This window comes from Rhodamnia argentea, chromosome 10 (assembly GCF_020921035.1).
Source record: "Rhodamnia argentea isolate NSW1041297 chromosome 10, ASM2092103v1, whole genome shotgun sequence".
Taxonomy (NCBI): domain Eukaryota; kingdom Viridiplantae; phylum Streptophyta; class Magnoliopsida; order Myrtales; family Myrtaceae; genus Rhodamnia; species Rhodamnia argentea.
The window spans coordinates 23,887,550-23,907,862 of record NC_063159.1 but is presented as its reverse complement, the minus strand read 5'-3'; the positions used below and the strand labels follow the sequence as shown (position 1 = coordinate 23,907,862).

Genomic DNA, 20,313 nt, shown 5'->3' with positions numbered 1-20,313 from the left:
AAAACAAGATGCTGCTGTATGTTTAGGATTCCCACAGTGAGAGCACCCCTAGGATTGAATTGGCATACCGGGTCTAGGGCGAGCTCCCGAGGCGTAAGGCACTAATCGGAGATGTGGATCACCCTTGCCTCGCTGCGACACCATGGCGGAACCGGAGGTAACCCCGACGGGAGTGGACAGCATGACAAGTTGGCGCATATCCTCTCGCTTAACCCGAGCATAAGCTTGCTCAATAGTGGGGAATGGATCCATCTTCAGAACATCAGCACGAACATTGTCCAGGCGGTCATCGAGACCGTCCAAAAAAATATAAACTCGATCTTCATTGACAATGGCATTGTACATTATCCAAAGGGACTGCCGTAGTCGATGATTGACGTACTGTACCCAAAGGATCAAACCCTAGGGCTCTGATACCATGAAGAGAAAAAACTCTCCTTTCATTCAATAAATATTTTTTTCTGTACATTTACAATACTCAATCCTATCATATATATATATATATATATATATATATATATATATATATATAGGACATCCGATAACCCTAATTCGGGGATATACAATAGGAAGGATTCTATACTAGGAAGCATATTATACAATAAAAAACTTCCTAACAAATAGGCTAAAATAGCTCACGACCACAATAATATGTGAAATATTCGGCGTTGGAAAATCATATTAGTGTGCTTGCGATTTTTGTTTGTTGTCTGAAATTTCTTTTTGCAGATATGTGAGAGGTCATTGACCACGAGTACTGGTGGCCCATCAGGGCCGTCGACTTCAAACTTTGTTGGGAGCTGAAGATCTTCCAAGTGGTTATCTCATCCGACCTTGTGAGAGGGAGATGGTGCCATCGTTCATACTGTGGATAACATTGATCTAGATGTGAGTGCATAATTCATTTCAGCAATTCGTATGATACTTGTGGTTATACTACTTATATTATGATATTATGCAAATTTCTTTCATGTTCAATTCGCTTGTTAGGCTTGGAGTATCCCTGAAGTTCTCAGACAACCTCATGAATCATCCAAAATTATTGCACAGAAGACGACTGTTGCTGTAAGAATGGTTCCATGTTTCCTTTCCCTGTTAGAGTTATCATTTATCTTTCACTTAATCACCATAACGTGATTTGCAGGCTTTGCGCCATATTAGACAAATAGCCCAAGAAACTAGTGGGGAGATTCAGTATGGAGGAAGCCAACAGCCTGCAGTCTAGTCAGAAATTGTGCAGGTATTTAAGATGAGTAGTGCTCAGTTACGTCGAACTACCTTATCAGCCTGCCTCCTCCGTTAGGTCTTTTGCTCCTTCGAAGATGCAAAAGCTAGTTTCTTCATGACTTTAAAGTGGTGTCTTACAGCTTGGACACATGTATTCTAGGGGGTTTAATGATGCTGTGAGTGGATTGGTGGATGACGGTCGGTCTGTTCTAAGCAGCGATGGGGTAGAAGATGTCACCATTGCTGTCAACTCATGTCAAAAAATAAATTTCTTGGTTTGCAATATGATGGATCCATATTTCCAAATTTTGGAAGAGGGGTGCTCTGTGCCAGGGCTTCCATGCTTCTTCAGATGCGTTTACAATAGCATGACAAGAGTTGCCCGTTTGCACCAACGGTGCTGAAGCCCTATTTCTCCCACCAGCTGTTGCTTTATAGGTTCTTGGTTGGTGCTTTGTGACTTACTTTCCTGATTACCGTTGTCTTTGCCTCTCTTTTTTTGCACTTACAGAATGTTCCGCCTGTTGTACTTGTACGCATTCTGAGGGAGCACCACTCTGAGTGGGCTGACCATGGAATTGATGCATACTCAGCTGCATCTCTGAAAACTAGTCCTTACGCCGTTCCATGTGTGAGACCTGGGGGCTTCCCTAGTAGCCATGTCGTTTTGCCTCTTGCCCACACTGTAGAGCAAGAGGAGGTAATAGTTGTCTATGCATACTGATCTTTCTTTAATGCTTTCAACGAGTTCTTCCTTTATTTCCTTACATATGCCCCTCACAATTTCTCATACACAGTTCTTGGAGGTGGTTCGGCTTGAGTGTCATGGATTCTCACCTGAAGATATACCTTTGGCACATGACATGTATTTACTTCATGTTCGCATTTTCTATTGGCTTTTTACTGGGAAGTGCTTGTCATTTATCTACCTTACATGTTAGGAAGCTCTTTGTCAATGGTGTTGCTTTCTCAAATCATTGGTGCAGTTATGCATTGGGGTAGATGAAAATGCAGTTGGTGCCTGTGCTCAGCTTGTCTTTGCTCCTATTGATGAATCTTTCCCAGATGATGCTCCTTTGTTGCCATCTGGCTTTAGTGTCATACAGTTGGATCCTATAACAGTTAAGCATCCTAGATGCTGCCTTCTTTCATAAAGTCCTACTGTTGGGGCATCTTTGGCTGAGACTTAGCCTGTGGATGCTCCCAATCTACTTACTTGTTTGCTCTTCTACACCACTTACCATACGATACAAGCTAGAAATCAATCTTTACTACACAAACTATTTTATATCACTGGGTTCAAAGACTGGAATTATGGTGAAATAGAAAAGCTCTGAAGAATGAATAGCTGCCAAGAAGCTTCTTTGAGCAGTTTCCTAAGATAAATTGAAACTCCTAGCCTGACATTTATCTGATCTTTACTTCTCTGTGCTTGTTTCATTCAGGATGGGCCTGCCGGACCTGGCCTCTACGCTAAAGGTGGGATCTGGTGGTGCTCGTCCTACTTGTGAAGCTGATGCTAGCACCTACGACCTGCGATCCGTCCTCCCCATTGCATTCCAATTCGTGTTCGAGAACCATTTACGGGCCACTGTTGCAATCATGGCCCGTCAATATGTGCATAGTGTTGTGGGATCTGTCCAGAGAGTTGCCATGGCAATTGCACCTTCCAGGCTAAGTGGCCATCTGGGGCCAAAATCTCTATCTGGTTCTCCTGAAGCTCTTACGCTGGAGCCATGGATCTGCCGAAGCTACAGGTTTGACTCTCAGCAATGGTTATGTTAAATATGGCTGGAATTCTGGGCTCTCTAGTTGCATATACCAGTGAGAGCTGAGTTAGAGAGGAGTGATATTACCCTTCACTGAAAGTTAACATACCACGTTTTCCTGGTGATACGTTCACCTAGCTCAGTTATCCCGGCCCTGGCCAAAGCAAAAGCTAAATTATCCGTTGTGTTGCAAAATAACTGGGAGCTTTGGATAAATGCCATTGGTAGACATGTTACTGGATTATAGGGGGTTAAATAATATACTTACGATGGATATCTGTGTAAAGACTTCGTACCTTTGAATTTGAAACATGTTCCACTGATTTTTGTGGGATTTGTTCAAACGTAGCTGAGCTGTAAATGTGTTGGTATCGCACTTCGTGTAGGAAATTGTCAGTTTAGGCCATACTTGATATGTCTCATGATGTTTTGCGTTGGGCTGCCCTTGAGAATCCGCATTGATGTTTTTGCCTTTATAGGCATAACTTTGCGTTAAGTGCAAGCGCATGCTCAACCTGGGAGGCCTTAAGCAGCTGCACTTAGGAATTTGATATGCCCAGAAATTCCTGTTGGTGATATTGCAGTGGAGGAATATATGTTTCAATTGTTTCGTTTCTCCCGCAAATTTGGGTTTTCTCTTGAGTATCCTAATAATGAATTGTGATGGGTCTAGTGTTTGATGTTCTCCTTTTGCACAAATTTTCAATAGAAGTGACTTTTTATTTGGATTTGGTTACCCTTGCTGGACTTGGGTGGAAACTTTGCTTATGTTACTTTGTGGTGCCTCGTACCATGTCTTGCAATTCAAAGGTCATTCTTTTCGCATTAACTCATTACGGCATTTGCCAGTAGTTATAGCACCATTAGTAAATCTGTCATCTTTGAGTTAATGCGAAAAGTTGGATCTTTGAATTTGGGTTTTCTTTTGAGCATTCTGAAAATGTCTTATGATGTGTCTCGTGTTTGAATATATTTTTTCAATTGTTTCTTTGGTATGTAGGAAATCAGCCTGGCACAATGGAGACTGAACAACAGCGGAAGGGATGTACACCGAGGTCACGCGGACGAAAGGAAGCAATCGTCCAGAATTTGCTGAGACAGATTTGGTGCTGGATTGGAGGCTTCCAGACAGATTTGGTGCTGGATTGGAGGCTTCCAGAGCTCCTGGATTTGTTGAGATGCCTGCAAACACCAAGAATAGCTGGGAGATTGAACTGGTGTGGAAAGAATCGGTGCAAGAACTGTCACGGTTGAGCTCGAAGTGCATCGGGGTTGAGGCGGGTTCACAAGAGGCCGAACAGTTATTGGACGATTGTTGCCAAGGTCATACAAGAACAAGGCAACGACCATGACTTATCATTGAATTTAAGTACATCTGCAATTGCATTGTTGACTTAAATTTGGTCGATGGAAGTTATTGAGATTGAGAAATAAGTTCAGTGACGTTTAAGAAAGGACTTTTGCTTTTTGAAGGGTAAGTCGTTTACCAGAATTTAACTATTCGTCTTCCATTTTCCACTGACCGTGAATAAGAAATCATCGCGTCTTCTATTAGAGAGGCTTTCTGTTGTGTAAAAGGGTATTGTAATCCGTCTACGGTCTATGGGAAGTGGTCCAGAAATGTTTGTGGTCAAGGCTGGTTTTGATTGCTTGGCGTGCTCTGTTTGATAAGAAAGTTGAGGTAAGAGGTTGAAGTATCTCAATGGAAGCTCGTGTGTTTTTTGGCAAGGACTCTGTTGCGGTTGATCGAGATGCTGATAATCAAGGTGCTGGCGTTGTCATTTGACGAGAGAACCTATTTCTTCAGGTTTCAGTAATCTTTGTTCAACCAATATGTGATTGATATGTTATTGGGTCCACCGTCCGTGGAAATACCGAGGACGGAGGGAGAGGAGGATATAATTGCAGCTAAGCTTAAAAAAATTGGAGAATGCAAGCAGGACCATGCTCTCAGATCTTGGGGCAGCTGCTTTTCCAAGGGACAGCGGGAGGGGAGAGCTTTAGAGAAGTCCCCTGGTGGAAAGCATGGAATGAGTGATTGGGGGGATAACAGTAGATCGGTTGAACAGATAAGGGCCGACGACCCTAAGCTTTGAGTGTTTTCAATGATGGCTACAGGCTCTGCCTAACTGGCGCATTACCTAGAGAACGCATCGTTTGGCTGCTGAAGCAACTATCCAAGAAATCTAATAGTAATATCAAGAAGTGTATTTAACCAAAAAAATATATATAGCAAGAAGTGTAAGACAGACCCAAGCACTTTTGCTATGCTTAATTGGCCCGTATCAGTATACATGACAACTTAATAAAATGTTTACAAATGAAATTCCCCAGATAGCACACAAGCATGCACAAAAATAGGCTCACATGCACTAAAGTCCTCTTTCAATAACGAGGCAACGCAAGTAAAACACTTTTGACCTGCTCAAAAGCATGCAAGTTAGCCCCTCGCCCTGGACAATTGACTCTTGGAGTAAGATGAGGACAGCACCTACATTAAGGACCGAACTTGATCAGAAACAGCACACAACAAGAATCTCATATTATAGTGATTGCCATTGTATCTTTGCCTAAAGTGATTTTCAGTATCATGAACTTCGATTGTTGCTGGAGAAACTTTACCCAACATGTGGTCATAACATCGTTTCTTGCAATCTATCACGCAAGTGTCCTCCAGCCAGCACATATAGCAAACCAAAAAAGCATTCATCCTATGGATTTATCAGCATCATACAAGACAGTTTTGCCTTTGCTATGTAGCCTAGTTGGCGAAGGTGCCTGTTTCCTATGTTCAATATATTGCCAGCCCACTTTGGTGGGGTTAATAGTCATTATTCTTGCTTGAGCTTGACCATTGTGTGTCTATATAATCAACCTTGACATGGGGGAAAAACTTAAACAGCAATGTTAGAGCACTGGACTGAGGTCTTGTTAGGGCATGGCAAATTCATAGTGAAGTTCGTTATACTTCTCTAAAGGATGTTCAAGGATGCATAAGAGTCAAAGAAAGAGCAAATAATCTAATGGCAGAAGATGTTAGCATTTGGGCGCAATGTTTTCCGGCAAAAGTGTCTGGAAGTTTTACTTATTGTAACTAAGAAAATTCTGTAGATCCTACACTCAAAAAGGAAGTTGAATTCAGAATGGAGAAAAGTATGGTACCTGATAGGTTCTTGGCCCTTTCTTGAGTAGATAACCAACACTATTTAGGTTGTCTACAAAGGTGTCAATATCCGGAACTCTAAGGCTAATTCTATCTGCCAGACTGTAAATCTCCTGAGGCATGATTTCATAGAACCATTAAATATGTACTAGAAGTTAAAGAAGAAAATTGGACAAGAATTAAGTCTATCATTGCAGGGAAAAAAGGCAGCATACAGATATTGAGAAGCAATCTTTCTGCTGCAACTCTGACTGCTTATTGAGGGCACATAAAAAACGTTTTGCCTCTTTCTGTTGACTCATCCCACTACTTCGACCAAAATCCACAAAACCATGTTCATCCATGTACTTATCATACAGGGATTCTTTCATGATTTCAACGACATCCTGCAATGCAGGCAACGCACATATGACTTAAGAGGATATAAATGCAGACAATACAAAGTGGCCATCAAATCTCAAATCTTCCACATATTCTCACCAAAGCATCCTGAACAGTTATTTCTTCTCTTAAATCTACCCGAGCACGAGCTTCTGCCAATCTCACCAGACTTTCAAGTTGCCTGGCTGTTATTGGTGTGCTATCAGCTGAAGTATTGTGATCTCTTAATCGCAGATAGAACTTTTGCAGAATTTCTGCTGCAGGTTTTGACATCCTTATAAAACGGAAGGACAATGAATTTTGCATGAGAAAAAACTGTATAAATTAGGACATAGAAAGCGATATAGCATCCAATTTTTAAGGCTTATGCAACAAGAATTAATAGGGAACACACCTTGGGAAGACATAAGATCTTGCATAAGCAATATATTTGCGAATAAGTGGACCTGGCAACGGAACAAACTCACTGCTCTCTCTTGGGTCAAGTCTTAATCTTGAAACTAAAGAGCCTTTTACACCTAGATTTACTGGCCGCACATTGTGCAATGCTTTGATTGATGAAGCAGGGGAATCTTGTACACCAGAGATTTTGGTCAGTGATACAGGATTGAGCAAGAAGCAAGGTTAGTTTCAGGTCTAGGCCAACATGGATAGGAGAAGCGGGTGGTGGTTCACCTTCAATAGGCTTTTTAGCCACTGGTAAATGTTCTCCATAGCCAGCATGCAGCTGCAAAATTAAGGTTAAATTTAAGCATTGAAATTCTTGTTAGAAGAAAAATATCATTTAAGATTTGCACTAGCCTTAAGCACATGACCTAAGTATTTCGACAAATAGCAAAAGGTTTTCTCACAGATATATTGCTGAACCCATTCTACCCACCATACTGGCATATGCTACAGATAAAAAAGCATCAGTGTCATTTATTCACCACTTCTGTCAAGACAAACTCTATCATGGCAGAGATATGCATCTAGAAATTGCAACTGCAAATAACCTTTTTCACCTCTAAGCAATGCTTCAAAGCTATGGAAATTTCCCTATCAAATGCTCTATGAAATATCGAATGGGAGAAGCAACACAGAGTTCATATCTAAGTGAGAAAAAACTTTTAAGTTGTATATGTTCTACGTGTATGGCCCAGCACAAATTTATGGCATCCTTATTGCTGTTCAAGAATGGACAGGCTACAAGCAATGCTATTATAGCTGTGACAAGCCAACAAGAACTTACCGACATGATGTGCTCTGATACTTGTTTATCCAATAACTCATCAGGTTTATCAAGTAATATGAAAACAAGATCAAATCTTGAAAGGAGAGCAGCACTCATTTTCAAGTTTTCGTTCACTGTCTTCGCACGGCTGCAGTCGAAATATTAGATATCAGTGACTTCCTTTAAATTGAATTCTAAAACAAATTGATTTACTATGCTCCCATGTCCCGAACATAACTTACACAAGAAGTAGGAAATCAAAGACACAAAATATTCATTTTGATTCATTTGGAAAAATGATAGTGCAGTAAGAAAATTTCTCAACGAAGTAAAATAAAGAGAAATAAAGACCAGGATGCTGGAAGTGTGAATCAAGGTAAAAGTCAGATAGTTAACCAAACTAAAAGAAAGTAACACCACACCGCTTTTGTGGAGATATTTATAAGAAAATAGCACTGGTCATTGTCATATCGAAATAAAATGAAGAAATAAAGGCCAGGACACTTGGTACTGTGAATCAAGGCAATAAGTTACATAGTCAACTACAAAAAAATAAAGTAACGCAGATATTGTGGATATATTGTCACAGTCTGTAAACAAAAATTTCACTGGTCATTATCCCAATCATATACCATAACAAAAAATTAACCAGCCATGATATCGGAGAGATATACTTATAATGTCCTCCAACTGGATTTGCGGCTGCTAAGATTGAAGTGCGTGCAGATAAACTTGCAACTAGTCCAGCTTTTGCAATGGAGACACATTGTTGTTCCATGGCTTCCAGTAAGGCCTGAAATACCCAACATTAGCAATCCTTAACATCACCTATCAAGGGGTAAATAATAGGATGGCATGCCATTAGCATGGACCTGGTGCTCTGCAGACATCTTATCAAATTCATCAATGCAACATAAGCCACGGTCCGCAAGCACCATTGCACCTATTGGAAATGATCAAGTGTCAATGAAAAGAGGTGACTTTCCAATTGCTCATGACAAAGGAAAATAATGCAACTGAATTTTAAATGACAAAAAGATAGATTAATAACATAACATAAAGGCTTATTGGGATCAAGCGAACAAAAGAGACATAAAACGCACCATCTCCCTTTAACCTTTTGAGCAAAATGTGGTAAAAGGAAGGAAAACAATGAACATTTCGGTGATGGCACATTAACTAAGCACCCTAAGTTTGATGCTTCCTAACTCTCATTGCTGCAAACAGCCAACATTACCCAGAGATCCATACTGCAGTACCCACTTAAGGAACCTTTGTCACAACCAAAGACAAAGCTTACTGCTCTAACTACTATACCGTTAATATACACATCACGGTCCCATGACCTCTTTGCAGCAATTCCAGTGGGAAGCATAATTAGCTCTTCTTCCCTTTTGAATTCAGTGACATAATCTTACCAAATTTATCAGCACTTCCTGTCAAACTGCGGACACACAGAAAGTACAAAGACATGCCCCAAACCACTAGGGTTGTGAATCTTGCACTGATTTCTCATGATCTTACCCTTATATCTTTGGAACTTATATAAACAATTACGTATGCATAGCTTGGGAGGAGAGACACCATTATAATCATTTCACATGACTTTGAAATGGCCAATCCCACTGATATGCCAATAATCCATCATCTTATCAGGATAAAAGATTGTGATGATGTGGTCCCCGACACTCTTCCCCGTAATTCAGAATTGCCCAGTAATTTTTTATTTTTTTTCCAAAACTGCTCTGTACTTTTTGAAAGTTTTTAGCATTGGTCCTTCCATCAAATTGCTCCCCCAGAATGCTTATTTGGATTTGGAAAAGCTCAATACATGCATCTTGTTCTGATTACTTAAATTTTAACATGTGGCACTAATGTGGCTAGCCTCGCGCACGCGCGTGCACCTCCACATGCACACACGCAGATCCTATGGAGCGGCCGCCACCCAGCCACTATTAATTGGCACCAACCCTCATGCAAGGCCCGGAAGGTCCCGATGGTGCACTGGATCCCCCATACATTCCTCGCGATATCAGAGTTAAAAACCCTAATTGCCACGATTAGGGTTTGTATATCCTATTCTCCATTGCAATTAGGATGTGCAAACCCTAGTTACAGTTCCGAAACCCAAATACCCTCCCAAATGGTTGGAATTGGTAGCATAGCCCTCTCTGGCTGCCGACATGATAGAGAAGCTGAAGAGAGGTGGTGACAAGGCAACACTAGTGTTGTGGCTTCATGGGCACATCGAGGGTGGCAGCAAAGTGGCAGCAAGGCCTTAGGACTTATTCCAAAGCAAATAAAAAGTACAAACACTATCAATGAATCCCAAACAATGACAAACAATGTTAAGTTCACACCAGCAAAATCAATCGTTGGAATGGTCTAAGGCAGATGAACCATGTTTAGCTATAAAAAGAAGTATAAGGACGATTTTAACTTCGAGCTGCAGTACCAACAGTGATGTTATCCCTCGAAGCTTCATTGCTCTAAAGTATTAAAGGTAACTTCTTTAGGTTTATGTACTAGCTAAACTTATCTTGTCACGTTTTGCATTTACGAATCATACGGGAATAATGGAATTTGATTTAAAAGTTTGAGAATGACAATTTGGAAGCAACGGAAAATACCAGCCTCGAAGGCATAGTCACTTGTCATGGCATCCTTTACAACAGCAACAGTGAGGCCAGCGTTGGTTGTGGCATTACCACACACATATATCCCTCTTGGAGAAACAGCTGCTGCTGCTTGCAGGAGTTGGCTCTTACCTAGACCAGGATCACCTGACAAAATTATCATCAGCATCCATTAAGTAGGAAGCATATTGTCTGATAGCCTCCAAAATGACGGACTATATATTTATCATCAGACAATACATGAATTCAAGCTTCACTTCTACAGATGCAAAATAGACAATTAACACCTTCACATTCTCATCTAACTAGAAGAAAGATTTAAGCATACCAACTATAATGACATGAATATCTCCTCTTACAGGGACCTTGTTCTGATCCATTGAATGCTTCTGCACACCTCCAAAGAGTGCTAGTGTGATTCCCGCTGAACGAAGCACGAGATTATGTCACCTTTCGGCTGTCATATAGACTTCCAGCAGACACATAATAACCTTGAATGAAGTGGTCTATTGTATGAATCAAAAAACAGCGATGAAACACTTCAGAAGTACAACAGTTGCAAGGTGTATCATGTGGGAAATCTTCTATGCATGATGGAGCTTCCAACCAGCATTGGAAAGTCTAGCAAGATGTCAATCATCAAATTTCGGGTGCCATATGTGGCATACTACCAAGATTGGAGACCAGCAATGCAGGGCTGAAATAATCTTGATCTTTTTAAGGGTAGCATGTGTGTTTCTGTATCCCAACCAAATAACCTGGTGATTTGAAATGATGGCCTGCATCCATTCAGGATGACCTAACAAATTGAAAACCAATTTAAGCATTTTACGCCGTTGTCCTAGTCGAGAGTCAGAACAGAAGTTTTCCTCCACTCTGCAGGTATTTAATCAGCATGAAATTGAGAGAGAGAGAGAGAGAGATCGTAGAAGACACACATGTATGCACCTGAAAGAGCAAAGCAATTAAAGGCAGCAAAAGGAGTCTACTGCCATGTGCCAATATCAAGTGATGGGATGTTACTAAGACAGTGACATTGACTTAGAGAATCCATATAATACTGCAGTTGATTGTACAATCTTGAGCAAATATTTTTCAGTTATGCTAAAATAACTAACTGAAAAGAAAAGAAGTAGCCATCGCCAGGGTAAGTCAATTCTGTAAGGGCCTTTACATGCAGCCTAGCTGCTTCATGAAGTTGTGAAGTAGCCAGCAAGTGATGCTACAAAAAAAAAGTTCTCCTCGAAAGTATTTCAACTAAGTGTTGAATTTATACAGATAAGAGATAGAACATTGAGTTACCTTTAACAAGCTCATGTCCATAGATGGATGGACAAATGGACTGTAGTAGTTGGCGGAAGATATCAGACGAGTATTCCTCATAGAACTTGACAATAAATTCTAAATCCCGTGTAGTAAATGAGAACAAGTCAAACAGCTCCGTCGTTCTAGTATCAGAAACAGGATCTCGCGAGTCCTCAGTTTTAGATTGTGACTTGGAATTTCTTACTGAAACTGCTTCTAAGTACAGGTAGTAGAATCCTTGATTTTTGGTCTTCGATTTCCCTGACATGACAAAACGTGCAAATTTTAGAGACATAAAACATGTTTTTGTAAAAATATGATCAAATACACTATGCTGCAAATATGCAAGGCAATATCATAAAACTAGGAGAATAAAAGGAAGCAGAAGTGTATAGTTTTACTAACTTCCAAGACGAGAGAGGAAATGCATTGGCCCATACCATGTTTTCAGTTTGCTATGAGCCTCAAACTAAATCAAGTGTGTCAAAAAGGATGACATAGATGCTAGCAAACGAGGTAAAAGCAACAGTGGTAGATGCTACTATTCAAGCTCTCTAACAAGACTGGTTCTGGAAGACAAATTAGAAGGTGTACAATCAAATGTCTAAAGGGGTTTCTCCAGAAGAATGAGGATAAGAGAAGCAAAGTTATAGTGAATTGATCATACTGGCTGTGTGAAGTAAAATGCAATGGATCCGATCATATATGCCAGAATAGCTAATCAACTCCATCCATGTGAAACAAAAGCTGAGGAGTTTAGCAATCCTAGAGACAACTAATCAAAAACCATAGGACTGACACATTGGAACCATACCTTGACGAAATGAAGTTCCGGGGTGCAGTTTGCACAGAGATTATTAGATATTTATAGCAGCAACAGTTTTTACTTTTTGAGAGATAAAGAGCTCCATCCATGTGACAAAAGGTGAGGACTTTAGCAATCCAAGAGACAACTGAGCAAAACATTTGGACTGACATGTCCAGTTATATTTTGGCGAAATAAAGTTCGGGGGTGCAGTACATAAAGATGCACAGAGATTTGTAGCAGCAAGGACAACGATTGTAGATGTCTTAGTCGTGTAAAGGTTCACAGAAACTAGCAATCTTGGGTGCATAACATAAATGCAGAATTGTTTGTCTTTTAAATAGTACCTCCCCCAATGTCCATATAATTGTTTATTACTTTCACATATCCAGTTACAGTCACCACATCTCCAGGGATGCACGCATCAACGAGATCTTCAGTCAGTTCACATTCAACAGTGCGAGGGACCCGACCTTCTTCATGACTTTCAGACTTCAAAAGCTCTTGCAGCCTAAATGTTGATAGGAAAAAGGAAGTAGCGAAAAAAAAAACTTTTGGTAAAAAAATTTGATTTTTTTGGCTCAACAAGGATGTGGTTGATAATTCTGCAGTGAAGGAAGAAAAAATACTGAGCACAGGCATACTTTCTACTTGCATACCTTATCTTTTGAAAATCTATCGCATGGGCAGTAGATCGAATTGGAACAAAAGTTCTGCTCTTGCATCCATGCAAAGTGCATTTTGCTGGTGGTGAAAATTTTCCATCCGAGAAAATACGCTTAATGCAGGATTTGCACTTTGCACAATCAAAACTCATCTCCACCACTAAAGGCTTCACAGTGCTAACTTTTACCACGGTACCACGCAAAGACACAAGCTTGTCTACCATGAAACAAGAGAAAATCAGTTTTGCCTTTCTGAGCAAAGTAAACTAAGTTGACCTGGATGTATTGAAAGTACACGACAAGAGAATTGGTAAGGGACATTACCAATGTAAGCCGCTTTAAGATTTTTTAGAGCAATCATAGATTCAGGATAGTTGTACAAACGAATATTAATTTTCCTGTCAACCTCTGATCTGTCACTATCTTCTATGGCCATGAGGACCTGCTTGCATTGCACACGATGAAGATCACATGGACACGAAATTTACAATGTAAGGGAATGATTGACCACTTCACCCTGTACCTTGTGCACCGCAGCACTCATGCATAATAGAGCTTCTTTAGGTTTCTTCTTTTCCTCTAGTAGCTCGTAAAACAGCTTGATGTCACACAATTTCTGAAACTGTTGAAAATCAAGTGGCAAGATGGACAAGCCACTATCATCCCTCACCTGTTGGATGGATTTGAATGCTAGTGTCACCCTTTAGGATACTCAAATTCAAGGCTAAGTACTAGCTTAGTCGAATGGGGCTAAAGTGGATTTCATATCATTTAAGAAAAAATGGAAGGATCCCAAAATAACATCATTTGGTAAAATGGTTTATGGGGAGTAACCCAATTCAAGAAAGCAAACTAAGAATATATATCAGTGATATACTTCTCAAAACTCTTTCTCTGGAAACTCATCCTTCACGCGACCAACAAGAGCGACCCATTTCTAGAGCCAAACATGAGGCTTATGTACCATTTGAGAATAGCAAACAAACAAGTCAACAAAACGTATTAAATGACTTACTGAGAGCAAAGCATGGACTTTCTCCACAGAATAGGCATAAAAAGAAAGTAAGAACTACTTTTCTCCTCCTCCTACTCCCATAGCCTGTAATTTCTTTGCTTTTCACAGTAATTTAGTCTAAAACAGCTAGTTCCGTATTAACATCCAATAATTCCTTGTCCAGCATACCACTAACTTGTGCCATCAGAATCCAGCAAAAACATGCAATTCCAATTCACATTCACAAGTGTGACCGAAAAAAAAAAAAATAGCCCGCGAGCCTGGACTGTAGAACACCAGATTCATGTGGCTTCATAGAAAGGTGGCCTGTTATAACAACTCGATCCATGCCAAACTGCCAAACCGAGCAAAAGAGAAGTTCGCAGATCCTAACACCCAGTCTACCATTACCTAGCTGGCTGAAACAAATGAAAGGACGCTCATTCGCCCATGAGAGGCTCCTGGAATCAAGCGACTAACGACCGAATCAAGGAGCAGCACAAGAGAGGGACCTGAGAAGCGAGGTTTTGACCGGGAGGAGTCGAGAGAAACCGGATGAGCTGGATCGTCAGCCTAAAATTGTCGTCGTCGGCCGATACCTCCGCCTCGGGGAAGTAAATGGCGAGTATTTTCCCGACGTCGCTGGTGTCGACGGAGCCACTGGCGGCGCTCCAGCTCTCACCGGTGGCTCCATACATCTGTAAAAGCCGGCGGCAACAGAGGGATTTTGGCGGGAGTTTTATGTCGAAGCAAACGAAGACACGAGAAGCCCCGTTCTTTCTTCCACCCCCCCCCAACCACCACCAATTTGAAGTACTAGACATCCGGGGATGAAGTTTTCAATTTCAAATGGGAGACTCGACTTTAAAGTATTTGCAAAAGAGAACCCCGTGTCGATCCTAATAATTTCAATTCCACCGCTATTATCATGCAGAAAATTCTCTAATTCTCGCAACAAATAACTCAAGACGGATCGAAGGGTTTTAGGCCGTATGACACCATCCTTCGGCTCTAAGAGCGCTTAATTTCGAGGATCTACCAAAATCCTAAGCCCGGGAATCATTTATTCACTCTCTAATCAAATTTGGAGCCTCCACGAATCTATCATGATATTTCCTAGGCCGATTGAAAATCCATTACCTAAGCAATGTATGACATTCACGACATATGCTAATCTCCAAAGGGCTTGATTGTGCATGGGGGAAGGGCCCCTGTATCGCCTTGCCGTCCGCTCCCCCCCGGCCATCCTCGGTCACATCATGGGATCTTTTCAAGAAGAAAGGAGGTCATGCTTGTGAAATAAAAAATGTCGAAGAAGGCGAAAGTGAAAAGAAATTGGAATTTCGAAAATAATCAGTCCAATGTTCCAAATTAACATGTCCTCAAATTCTAAACCCTAATCATATTCAATCATCGTGGAAAGAACTCGAAGCGCGAGGCATGCAAATATACGATTTTCAGCCCATCGGACGATTTGATTGTACAAATGCAATTTCGAAATGAGGAGCTCATTAATCAAATGGAATTTGCATTTTTACTCTGGAGAAAATACCAATAAAATAAGTCGCGTGCATGAAGTTCTCGGCTCAAATCGACAACCCTTGGGAGAGCCGTCCCGGTCCGTTCGGCCGAATCCCTTTGGTATGCGAACCCAAGTCAATTCATTTAACATGATTTCTATAGAGACGCATAAATTCAAGTATGACAACAATCTATTTTCTTATAACATTCGAATTCATCTTAGTAGCGTATCGATTTTATTTGAGAATTATAGCAGCATATCTATAACCTACCTACGCACGTAATTTTTTTTTTTTTCTTTCTAATTTTAAAGAGAGACCCGGGGGCATACTCGGATTGAAAGAGCTTCTTCGTACCTGTAAAACAAGCGCCGCAAACTTGCCGTGCTCGAAAGCAGAAATTTGAAGCCTATTTATAGGCAAAGCTTGCCTTAAAAATAAAAGGGGGGAATGATTTCGAAATGTTTATAGGCTCCGCGCGTCTCCTCGTGGGTCGCGGTCAGCACGTGCGAGCCCAAACGCCATTGGGTTGACCCGTAGGCCCTCGCCGCCCCATTGGCGGGCCTACGATGAAAAAAGCCTGCTTGGTGCTGGAACTGTTACGTGGTGTGTGGGTCAGTTCGTCGGCGGCCGCGTGGAGATGAAATAAGTTATAACTACAAGGACACGCTCCCTTTTGAGTCTGTTTCTTTTTAAGTATGGTTTTCTCTGCTATTTCCTCCGTTCCATTGGAAAAATTACAAATAAGCAAAGTGAATCTTATTTCAAATAAAAGACCGAAGTACTTTCATTATTTCAAAGAAGGGCCTAACCAAAAGTACTTTCTCCATTTGCATTTCCTGAATTATTTTCATTTTTTTTTCTTTTTTCCCCTTTCTTGAAGGAAAAAAAAGGAAAAAAGAAAGAAAAAGGGAAAATAAAAAAGGAAAAAAGGAAGAAAAAAAAGTCAGAAGATGTAAAGGACAAAAATACCATTCGCTATACCCTTCTTTGAAACGAGAAGGGCACTTCAAGCTTTTATTGGAAACAATGTCCACTTCGGACCCTCTTTTTTTTTTTTCTCAAATGAAGACACTTTGGGCTCTCATTTAGAATTTTTCCTTGCTTTGTTAACGAAACTCTTTAGTCAAATAAATCTTACTAATGTCGTTTGCTCATATGATTATCGTATATTGCTTTTGGAAGCATTAATACGCTTAATTTACTTTTCTTTATGGAGATAACTTTCCTTTCATTAGAATATTTTGACGAAAGAAAAAATCTTTTCGTATGGAATTGACATTCAATATTCTCCCTTTAAACTCATGACCACAATATTCCCCACCCCCCCCCCCCCAAAAAAAAAAAAAAAACTCATGACATGGAGAGTATCTTACGCAGTAGAATTCTAAATCAGCATGATTTGAAGAGCCTGAATAATCTTTTTTAAGGATATAAAATAATCTTGATAAAGTGGAAAGGATGTTTAACATCATAATCCTATTCTCGCACGTACGCATTTAAAAAAGAATGCATGGGTCTCCCTCCGTAGACGATTCACGTTTTATGTTGATACAAAGTTTTGCTAATATTTTATTAGCACCGTGTGCCTAGGGGGGCTTTAAGCGACTTTGCAACAACAAAAGATCTTCGCGTGATCAAATGTCGCGATGACATATTTATCCTATGAGTTGTCTTATTCAATTTTTTTGGGTGTACTTACGTTAAGTGTATGAGTAAATTTAAGAAATATAGTTGTGAATGGTGTAAAAATATGGCAGTTAGAATGCAAAATTATTGTATTGGCTCTCTTAGGGTGATCTTGGCGTGATCATGGCATCCTTATCCCATGAGTTGTCTTTAACAATCTTTTGGTTGTACTTACCTTAAGTGTGAGATTAAATTTAGAAAATATAATTGCGTATTGTGTATAAATATGTACATTTAGAATACAAAATTATTGTATCACTTCACATTGGGATCTTCGCTTCCGTGCCATTTCTCATGGCATTAGAGCAAATATCGATCAAGGTGTAGTTTCCTCTTAATGGCCAATCAAGGCACTTTTATTGTTTCTCGCACGATCGATGTAACTTCTCCTTTAGATGGAGACAATTATCCAACATGGTATCGCTGAGGCGAAAAATAATTTGTGCATTGTTGATGCGTCTTTGTCGCATTTTGGTTCAACCTCTTCACATTATCCCCCTATGGGTACGTTGCAATAGTATGGTGAAGTCTTAGTTGATTCATTCTACTATACCAACAATCTCACATAGGATTCTATGGGATGACTCCACAAATGATGCTTGGAATGATGGGTACGTTGCAATAGCATGGTGAGGTCTTGGTTGATTTATTCTACTATACCAACAATCTCACATAGCATTATCTAGCATGACTCTGCAAATGACGTTTGGAATGATTTGCGCAAGCGTTTCTCCCCTCGTGACATATTTCGGATTTTTGAGATCTGTAGGGCTTCATCTACACATCAACAAGGTATGGCTCCGATATCTGTCTATTACACTGTGATTAAATCCTTTCAAGATGAACTATCGTAGTACCGAAACTTGCGAACTTGTAGTTGTGGAGCAATGTCAACCCCGCTACGGTTTCTTGAAACAAATTTATAGTTAGATTTTCTCCAAGCCTGTAATGAATCTTATCCCGCGGTTCAGAGTCAGCTCCATATGGATCTATTCACTACCGTCAACAGAGCATATGCCTTACTTTTACAAGAGGACGCTGTTCAGCACAATCACATTGTTATTTACGATCCTGCTATTATGGTTGTGTTGTGTCAATTCGTCTTAATAATGCTTGCACTTATCCATCTACTGGTTCTTCCAAACCTATTTTACATTGTACTCACGCGGAAAGTATGGACATATTGAAATCAATTGTTTTAAGAAGCATGGATATCCGGAAGGGTGGAATGACCGTAACAAGCGCCCCACTAATGATTCTAGCCCTCAATGACATTCATGTCTAACTGGTTCTCCGATCGTTGCCGTAGCTGCCGCTATTGATTCCTCCTCTCACCGACCCTTATTGCTAAACAAATAGAACAACTCCTTCATTTTCTTCCATCTGGTAATACCACACCTTCTTCTCACCCTTTGGTGAATTTAGCAGGTACTACCATTTGTCTAAATTGCACTTCATCCTGGATCGTTGACTCTGGTGCGACGGATCATATATCTTGTGATGCAACATTGTTTTCTAAATTTTATGACAATTTAACTTCCCACCATGTGTCCCTTCCCGACAGGACTATGGTTCCCGTTGAACGAATTGGGCGGATTTTTCTACTGTCAAATTTAACTCTCGATCATGTTTTATTTGTTTATTTAACCTTATTTCAATTAGTAAATTTAATACAGCTTCTCTCAATTTGCATTTACCTCTTATACTTACCTTTTTCAAGACCCAATCTTGACGAGGACTTTAGCTGACATGGGATAAGGATGTCATCGTGGCATATGGTCACGCTAAGAAAAGATAAAGAGGATATATAAAATTAATATCACCTTAAAATTATGTATTTTAGATCAAGAATTCACATGACATAACCCGTTTAAGAGGACTATTAAAAAGGGTTACCGTGTGAGACACTATCATCACACGAGATTAATCAACCTGAATAAACACATTATAGACATATAACACGGCTCTACATAATATTTAATAATACATTAATGTGTTTTAACATCTTACAGTCTTTTTCATACTAATCATTTCATAGAGAAATGACAAAGGAAAAAAAATTCTAATTCACTTCACCTCCACATAAAATATAAGTTTTTGACCTTTTTTTTTTGTTATACATTTACTGTTTTTTATATACTTAAACTTCCTTAAACGTCTTTCAATTTTATCTGTTACTCCTCTTAATATGCATCATAACTCTTTTTGGATGAAAATAAAGACATTCTTTTAACTTGTTTATCCTTTATTACAGCTACTAAAAAGGTAGTTGTCGCGACCTAAAATTTGAAAAAAAAATTCACGTTAATGAATTACTAGATTAATTAAATGAATTAACTAACCTAGCTCGAACTCTCTCAAGCTCTACCAAATTGTGACTTGGGTTCATGTGATTAGTTATGCAAAATATTTTCAACTTTGGAGCCGTCACTAATCATTTTTTGGTAGGTAGATTAGAAACCTAAATAAAGTATTAAGGAGAAATACTTTATTTCATGCGAATCAGAAATTAAATGGATTCGGAGACTTGATTACATTAATTTTTTAATTAAAGCCATTTCGATACCAATTTTCATGAAAAATCCTTTGATTGGTGATATGAATTAGTTTTTTAGGGTTTTCTCTTATTAAACGCAATGCTAATGCAACTAATTATATGACGTGGCAAAATAATGACATGGCAGTTATGACATAATATAAAGTATGCATGAATGACGTACCCGATATGCATGACATGGCAAAAATGTAATTTAAACTATATGCTATGCAATATGAATGATATTTTTGGTATGTTTTATGCATTTTCGGATACATGAAACATGAAAGTAAAAAGTTACCCTAAAGTGAAATAACATCCATTATAGTTTAAGAAATCGATTTCTCAAAGTCCCAACTTATATTAAATGTTATTTTTATGCAAAAGATGGCGAAAAAATGACGATTTGC

At 39.6% G+C, this 20,313-nt stretch overlaps 1 protein-coding gene and 1 long non-coding RNA gene across 5 annotated transcripts; one reads left to right on the top strand and one right to left on the bottom strand.

Moving 5' to 3' along the window:
- The first annotated feature begins 1,022 nt into the window (after positions 1-1,022).
- Positions 1,023-1,420, top strand: LOC115735023. Its single transcript, XR_007199847.1, has 3 exons — positions 1,023-1,065; positions 1,145-1,240; positions 1,388-1,420. It is a non-coding gene; the product is annotated as an uncharacterized LOC115735023 (long non-coding RNA).
- Positions 1,421-5,231: 3,811 nt separating this feature from the next.
- On the bottom strand, positions 5,232-14,936 carry LOC115735193 (probable DNA helicase MCM8). 4 transcript variants are annotated; one of them, XM_030666317.2, is made up of 17 exons: positions 14,671-14,936; positions 13,688-13,834; positions 13,489-13,606; positions 13,159-13,381; positions 12,847-13,010; positions 11,692-11,955; positions 10,718-10,813; positions 10,384-10,536; positions 8,626-8,696; positions 8,386-8,546; positions 7,216-7,267; positions 7,107-7,112; positions 6,935-7,053; positions 6,640-6,814; positions 6,375-6,545; positions 6,159-6,272; positions 5,232-5,487 (listed from the first exon to the last, which is right to left on the bottom strand). In XM_030666317.2, the coding sequence occupies exons 1-17, from the start codon at positions 14,854-14,856 to the stop codon at positions 5,437-5,439; spliced, it is 2,271 nt and encodes a 756-aa protein (XP_030522177.1). In that variant the 5' UTR covers positions 14,857-14,936; the 3' UTR covers positions 5,232-5,436. The 4 variants fall into 4 exon arrangements, with proteins under 4 accessions (XP_030522177.1, XP_030522175.1, XP_030522176.1 ...); XM_030666315.2 differs by adding an exon at positions 7,772-7,901 and having other exon boundaries at positions 6,935-7,112; positions 8,428-8,546; XM_030666316.2 differs by adding an exon at positions 7,772-7,901 and having other exon boundaries at positions 6,935-7,112; positions 8,428-8,546; positions 10,384-10,521.
- Positions 14,937-20,313: the final 5,377 nt, after the last annotated feature.

Bases quoted from the DNA above. Each gene is read 5' to 3' on its own strand.
- LOC115735193 (XM_030666315.2), bottom strand. From the start codon at position 14,856: ATGTATGGAGCCACCGGTGAGAGCTGGAGCGCCGCCAGTGGCTCCGTC. The intron at 7,268-7,771 runs GTAAGTTCTTGT...TTAATTTTGCAG, and splicing joins TATCAGAGCACATCATGTCG to CTGCATGCTGGCTATGGAGA. The intron at 6,815-6,934 runs GTGTGTTCCCTA...CCGTTTTATAAG, and splicing joins AGATCTTATGTCTTCCCAAG to GATGTCAAAACCTGCAGCAG.